The sequence below is a fragment of the Anticarsia gemmatalis genome, chromosome 10, assembly GCF_050436995.1.
Source record: "Anticarsia gemmatalis isolate Benzon Research Colony breed Stoneville strain chromosome 10, ilAntGemm2 primary, whole genome shotgun sequence".
In the NCBI taxonomy this organism is placed as follows: domain Eukaryota; kingdom Metazoa; phylum Arthropoda; class Insecta; order Lepidoptera; family Erebidae; genus Anticarsia; species Anticarsia gemmatalis.
In genome coordinates, this window is record NC_134754.1 from 5079407 (window position 1) to 5086369 (window position 6963).

The window sequence follows — 6963 nt, forward strand, 5'->3', positions numbered from 1 at the left end:
TTCGGTCATTATCAACGATTCTCACTTTCACTCGATTTATCTTCGAGTGCCGATGGTACCGGCGTTTCAAACACGAAGTCGATTATCGATATATAAACAACGACGGAACATCCATTTCGTTTTTAAATTATCAATATATTGTAAGTAATTGTTTATGAATTTCACTTAATAGAAATCTCTATTTTGTGTTGTGAATTAATGCTGACTGTATTTACACAATTCATTTTATTTTATAGAGGTATTTTGTTTGAGTAATTTCATTTTATATAATGTTTTTTTCTAAATTTGCAGGAGTTGTATAAGTATAAGTTTAATATAAAAATAAAATACCAGTAGCTTCGCATCAATAGTCAGTGCCGCGTATTTTTCTAGTCATTAGATTTTAAGTTAGATCAAATGTAAGAGAATAAGTTCAAAATGACTACGTGCATGTTCCTGCTTTGTATAACTTTACCTTTAAAACTTAGGTTCTATACAATCTTTAGATGGTACGACGCTTATAGCATGAAGTAGCTCTTCCTATGTTGAATAATATGTTCTGCGAATAGACTGTTAATACTCCAATTGCAATAACATGTTCGGTAGTTTATTGTTCGTATTCCGATAATAATAATTATGGTCAAATGTATAATGTTTATTATCATCCACTGTTTGTAATTACTCTATTATTAGTGCTTTATGATCAATTATTGCACTCTATTCTCTTAGTCATTTGGTTATTATAAATGCATTTAAAATGATTATGTAGTTTTATTTGAAAATACTATTTTTTGTGGCTCTACAATACTAAATATTGATTACTTAAACTGCAACCGCCGACGGCTTGATCCGTCTTGACTTTATAAAACTAAATCCAGTAATCATCATCGCCAACTAAAATTTCTATATCCAAGTTCAGGTTTTCGTCAAAAGTAACTTTTTTTTTAAATGACTGGGATACTTACAGTTCAACTGAACTATACCACTGTACATCATATTATAATATGACTGCTACTCCAAGCTGCAGCATTATTTATTACTACTCGTCAAATTAGGGTTACTGCACTTCTGTGTAACTCATCAGAGAAACTTACTCATAAGAAATATTATAGTGTCAGTACAATTCATACGAAACTTAAGTAATTTATTATACGACTTGCTAGTTCCAAGAGCTATATAAATAATCCAGCTAACCCTAATGTCTATTAAACAAACAGTGTCAGTTGCAACAATTCCCCTCAAACGATTCTCATTAAGAAAAAATTAAACCAGCCGGGCAGCGGTCATTCAAAGTATGTCACACCATATGTCGTTATCGAAACTCACACTTTAGAAAAACTATTACGAAAAAATCAATAAGCTCTTCGGACCGTGTCCGACAGAAGGTCACATAAGTACAGACGAATACAGAATGTATTGTAAATCTCTTTTATGGCTACCATGCTATCCGTGACGGTTGATATATGACTTGGGTGTGTTTTTCTACCTGAAAAGGGACCATCATTATGCCCAAGATGATTGTCGGCAAGCCAAAATTATTTCTCATCTTTTTTTACTTAATATTTCGATTTCGAAACAACGGAGTAACAGTTATGCCGACATTCGTTTTTCAAAAGATTCTCAGTTTTTATGACATCGGCTTCACAAAAAGGTTGTCTAGTTTCTTAAACAAACCACAAAGCGGTAATGTATGGGTAACTTTAAAAATTAATGATTTAATGACAGCAAATTACTGCGCTAATGCTTTGAGCAAACTTTGGTAAATGTTAATAATAGGCATTGACTATGTTCTAGGAGGATGTGTGTAAAAAAACGAGTAAATTATTTGATGATATTGTTTTATTTTTAATTTAATATTATGTAACAGTCGAAGATATTACAATTACATACATATAAACAGTCATTTACATATTCAGTAGCAGTGATACACACATGATATTTATACAAATACATAAATTGATAACAGTTATAATTTTGTGTTACTACTGAATATGCAATTGAGTCTCTACAAACTTTCAACACTATTCAATTTACCTAATGACTAGTAATACTATACAATATTTTCATACAATGATTAGTTATGTCTATCTACAAAATATTTGGTAACAATGAGATATACTATATCAAAATACTCTTACATAATTTCACTCCTGATACTGGCATCCTTTATACATAAGTATCAGTCTTAATGGACAACAATATTAGCTTTATACAATGAAATACAATAAGGCTTTCTTCTACTAGATACGTTTAGAATACATTTTCAACAATACAGTCTTTAATCATGACATTGTCCAAACAAGTAAGGAACGAAGTCATTGGCCAAATTATCTAACCCAACATTTTTCAACTATCACGTTTCAATAAGGCAAGGCCAACTAAAAAGCAGTCTAGCCTACACATGCGCTTGGAATGTGAACTTCCATTAAGAAGTATCTGTTTTCAGATAAGAGGAGTTACAACAATCTTATCATCTGTGCGCGGCTGAATGAGTTTGTGGCAAGCAGTCGTGCACAGACGACCGGGGTTGTAAGTAACCTTGCTCGTCGAGCATCGACGGGGAGTGGTGGCCGCTGTGGCCAGGATGTTTACGCAACGTATTAGGAGGCCTGGGCCTTCCACCATACGGTTGCTCATAATTTTGAGTATCAATAGATATGTAACTGTGATGTAAATTTTCCCCATCTTGAATCTGACTAGTCAATGTTGTGTTTGTCAACATGGAGGTGTCGTCCTCGATGGTTATGCCTACATTAGCGGTAGTGGGCGTCTGTGGCGGTATCGCGTCGTATTTATACCAGTGTTCCGGCGCAGTAGGCGAGGCCGTATATCTAGAGGGATGCCGTCTACCATTTGGACAAACGCCATGATTGTAATTCATTGTATCTTTGTTCCAATGCAAATTAGAAATGTCTGGCATTACAAACCTAATTTTCTCCCAAAACTTCTTTTCGCCCCACAGTAAGACGTTACAAGTTTTCAAATAGTTTTGGAAATCCAGATCTAAGTTTAGAGCGCTAACATCTGTTGTTAAAATAAAAACTACTCTGTGTCGTCTTATTGAGGGGTGAATAGAAGTTATTACATGTTTCATTGCTGCCTTGAAAGTAACTTTAGACCATTCGTTTTGTAAGAAATTAAATGAAACAAAAACTAAAATTCTCTTTGAAGATTCAGCAGCATTTGTGATTTGCTCAGACAAGTAATTTTCTGGTGCATGTTGAAGATCTCTGTAATGAAAGCACATCGTGTAACCGGAGTGTTCCATTTCTGGAGCAACAACTTTAGATACAAAATCATCGTCCAATAAACTATACACAGCATATCCGTCATACAATCTATCCCTATCAAGTTCACTCTCTTGAATTGATGCACTTTTAAATAACCTCACTCCATATTTAGAGTGCGCCCATAAACGAACATTTTGTCTAAACGAGAAAGCTAAGGCACCGAATAATAGAATGAGAATAACACTTATCAAAACTACCGCTAAAAGTGGCACAAAGTTTAGTTTTATGGGGCTCACTTCATCATACTGGTACGGTTGGTTTTCAGTTGGAATAGTATTGTCCGTTACACTAGAATCACGACACTTATCGATAGCATCAAACACAGTTAGGTTCGATATGAGTCCATTTTCACCCGCACAATACATTTCGACTGGATCCTCGTAGTATTTCTTGAACCAGTTCTGAAGAGATACGATGTTGTCACAAGTACATGTGAATAAGTTGCCATGGACGTTGACGGCTTCCAAATGTAAGACATTCGCCAACTTTTTGTCAAGGTCGACGATCTTATTTCCTTGGAAGTGCGCAACTCTCAAAGATGACAGGTTTTCAAAAGTCTTGTTTGCGACACTTGTTAAGAGGTTATCATTCAAGTATAACTCCCTCAAGTGTTTTGTTTGTGAGAACTCGCCGCCAGACAGTTCTGTCAGATGATTGTTTTCAAGGTGAAGAACGTTCAAAGAGTGCAACCCGTTTAAGGTGTCATTGTCAAGAGTTGCAATGTTGCTATTGTTTAGATATAGCTTGTGTAACTTCTTTTTACCGATGAATAGGTGACTGCTCAAAACGCGGAAGTCATTGCCATCAAGATAAAGCTCCGTAGCGTCCATTGGTATCTTTTCAGGTATTTCAGTGTAACCAACATTAGAGCAGTCGATTACATTTGAATTCCAGTTGCTGTCGTGGAAGCAGGAACATCCTTCCGGGCAGGTCATCTTACAATCACAAGCTTCAAAATCACAGCAGAAACAACTAGACGAACAGTGTGTTTCATAAGAACAAAGGAACTGTGTTTCAGGAACATCCATTAGGTTAGCCTTTCCGCCATATTTGTTATTCACAACCTCACATGTCACCAACTCCAAATCCATAAATCTGGGGTATTGTCTCATATGGTTCCATAGATTTATCTTTTGCAGCCAAATCATATGACAATTGCAGACAAATGGATTATTTCCAATGAAGAATTTTGGCAACGTTCTGTGTTTCGGTATATGGGGCAGTGTAAACGCAGATAGCTCAACGGTCCGTAATTTATTATCCGTCACGACAACTTTTTCTAAGTTTCTTTTTTGTAAGAACGTACCTGGCTGGATCGTGTGAATTTTGTTGTTATTTAAGAAAAGGACTTCAATAGAATCAGGTATCGACCTTTCATCGACGATTTCTAATGCATTGTAGCTGACGTCGAGCATTCGGATGTTTTGTTGCGCGTTGTGTTCGTTTTCTAGTTTCGTAATATTATTGTTATGAATATCCAACCATTCAAGACTCTCTGGCATGTAACTGTAGTCAAAGTAAATAAGCTTATTGTCAGAAATATTGAGCCAGCCGAGGGTATTAAGTTTGCTAAAGACGCCTCGGATGTCGGTCAGTTTGTTCCCGTCTAAGCGGATAGCTTTTAACGTCGGATTAGATAAAAACGCGTCTTGTTCAATAGTTTCTATTTTGTTAGAGGCCAAATTCAATACTTGCAAAGAGGGCAAGGTACTGAATGTGTCTTTAGGTATGCTTGTAATCTGATTGTCAACAAGCCGCAAGCCATAAAGTTCTTCCAATCCTTCAAAAGAGGTGTTCGTTACTTTTGATATGTTGTTCTTGCCGATATCAAGCGATTTCAAAAACCTCAGTTTCTTTATACCGTCGGGAATGACCTTTAGGTTGTTTCCATTCAACCCCAAATCTTGTAAGTATGTAATGTTTTCAAAACAGCGTTCATGAATTGTAGAAATCTGATTATTGTCCAAATACAATTGACTAAGAACGAACAAGTTTGAAAAAATGTGCTCATTCAAAGTCTTTATCCTGTTTTCTGATACGGACAGTTGATGCAAGTTCTTAAGCTCAGCAAAAGCTCCGTTACTGATAGTTTCAATAGCGTTGTTGTCTAGATTCAAAACTTGTAAGTTGTTCAAGTCGTGGAAAGACTTAGGATCCAAACGTGCGAGTGAGTTGTGAGACAAATTCAATATAACTAGGCGGATAAGTCCAGCAAAAGTATCTCTGTTAACCCAATCGTTTGTTAGACGGTTTCTAGATAAATCCAATTTCTCAAGCTGATCAAGTCCTTCAAGTAATCCCGGAGCCAACACGGAGAGCGAATTATTCGCTAATGAGATTTCTTTGATAACTCGTGATGATTGAAATAGTTCGGGAGGGACAGCGACTAACTTATTTCCCGACAAGTTCAGAATTTTTAATGAATTCAATCCGACGAAGGCTCTGTCGCCTATTTCATTAATTAAGTTGTTCTGAATATTCAACACTTCTAAAGATCTCAGGCTAGAAAGACCGTTGTCGGGAAGTCGTAAAATGTTGTTGTGAGATAAATCAAGCATTTTAAGTCCAGTGTTGCATGATTTACCTGGAGCGATAGGGCCCTTACCCCAATCCGAGAATCCGATTTCAGATATGTCTTGTATTCTGTTATTGGTAAGGTTCAATGTTTCCAAACTAAAAAGCGGGCAAAATACTTCAGAAGGCAGCATGTAAATATTGTTGTCTCCTAAATCTAAGGTTCGAAGTTCCATTAGTCCACGAAAACTTTCAGCATGAAATTCCATAGTCATTGCAGGCCAATCCGTATTGTAGGAACGTAGAGTTAAACTTGTTAAATCACGAAGCGGAGACAGGACAGTCGCGGGCACGTAACGGATCTTGCAGTACTCAATGCGCAAGTCCTCAAGTTTCCTCAGCTGGCCCAAAAAACTGCCGGTATTCATGTGCAATGAACTCTCGAAGAACAACAAATCGGTACAAGTAAGTTTCAACTTGTTGATGTTGTACGCCTGCGCGGTGGTAATGTTTTTAAACAAGAAGTCTACTGAGCCGATCGTTTTGATGTTACACGTGAGAAAGTTTGATTCACTCAACTTTGCGTCCGAATAGTCCCAATGACAGCCGGTGGGGGCGGGCGGCGCGGAACGTGCGCGCGCACCGGCCACGACAACCAAACACATCCAAACTTTTAACGAAACCATTCCGTAAAAGTTCTTCGTCATTTTGTCACTTTAATATAGTTCATTTGTCACAGATATATCACTAAAATACTTGTTAAAACTTTATGTCACCAAACAGTCAATGTTTATAAAGTCTATGTTGTTGTGTACACTTCGTTTTATAGCGCATGTAAACAGTGAGTGCGAGATCGCGGTAAAACTTTTGACGCAGCCATGCTCCCCTGCGGTCGGGCGGTAACTGACCTACGAAGTTTGAACGAACGAAAGCCGCATGGGTATTGAGGGAGGGGGAAGGCGCGGGGGGCGTGGAGGGCCACAATGACGACGGGTGGGACCCGGCACTGCATCAGCTTACAACAGATGGCACGCGTGTTTTTTAAGTACTCAAAAATATTGGTTATACATCGAAGACTTAGGCCTGCGTGATTCGTTGGTTGCACCTCCTCGAGTTTCATCTCAAAGGAGGTCGTGACGACATCTGAAACAGTAGCATTGGCTTGGGAAAAGTTTATTCT

At 37.5% G+C, this 6963-nt stretch overlaps 1 protein-coding gene across 1 annotated transcript; it reads right to left on the reverse strand.

The window, feature by feature from the left end:
- Positions 1-1800: 1800 nt before the first annotated feature.
- LOC142975941 (toll-like receptor Tollo) lies at positions 1801-6677 on the reverse strand. Its single transcript, XM_076119105.1, has one exon. The coding sequence runs from the start codon at positions 6488-6490 to the stop codon at positions 2450-2452; it is 4041 nt and encodes a 1346-aa protein (XP_075975220.1). The 5' UTR covers positions 6491-6677; the 3' UTR covers positions 1801-2449.
- Between the last annotated feature and the right edge of the window lie 286 nt (positions 6678-6963).

Excerpts from the sequence above, each read along its gene's own strand:
- LOC142975941 (XM_076119105.1), bottom strand. The coding sequence starts at position 6,490 with ATGACGAAGAACTTTTACGGAATGGTTTCGTTAAAAGTTTGGATGTGT.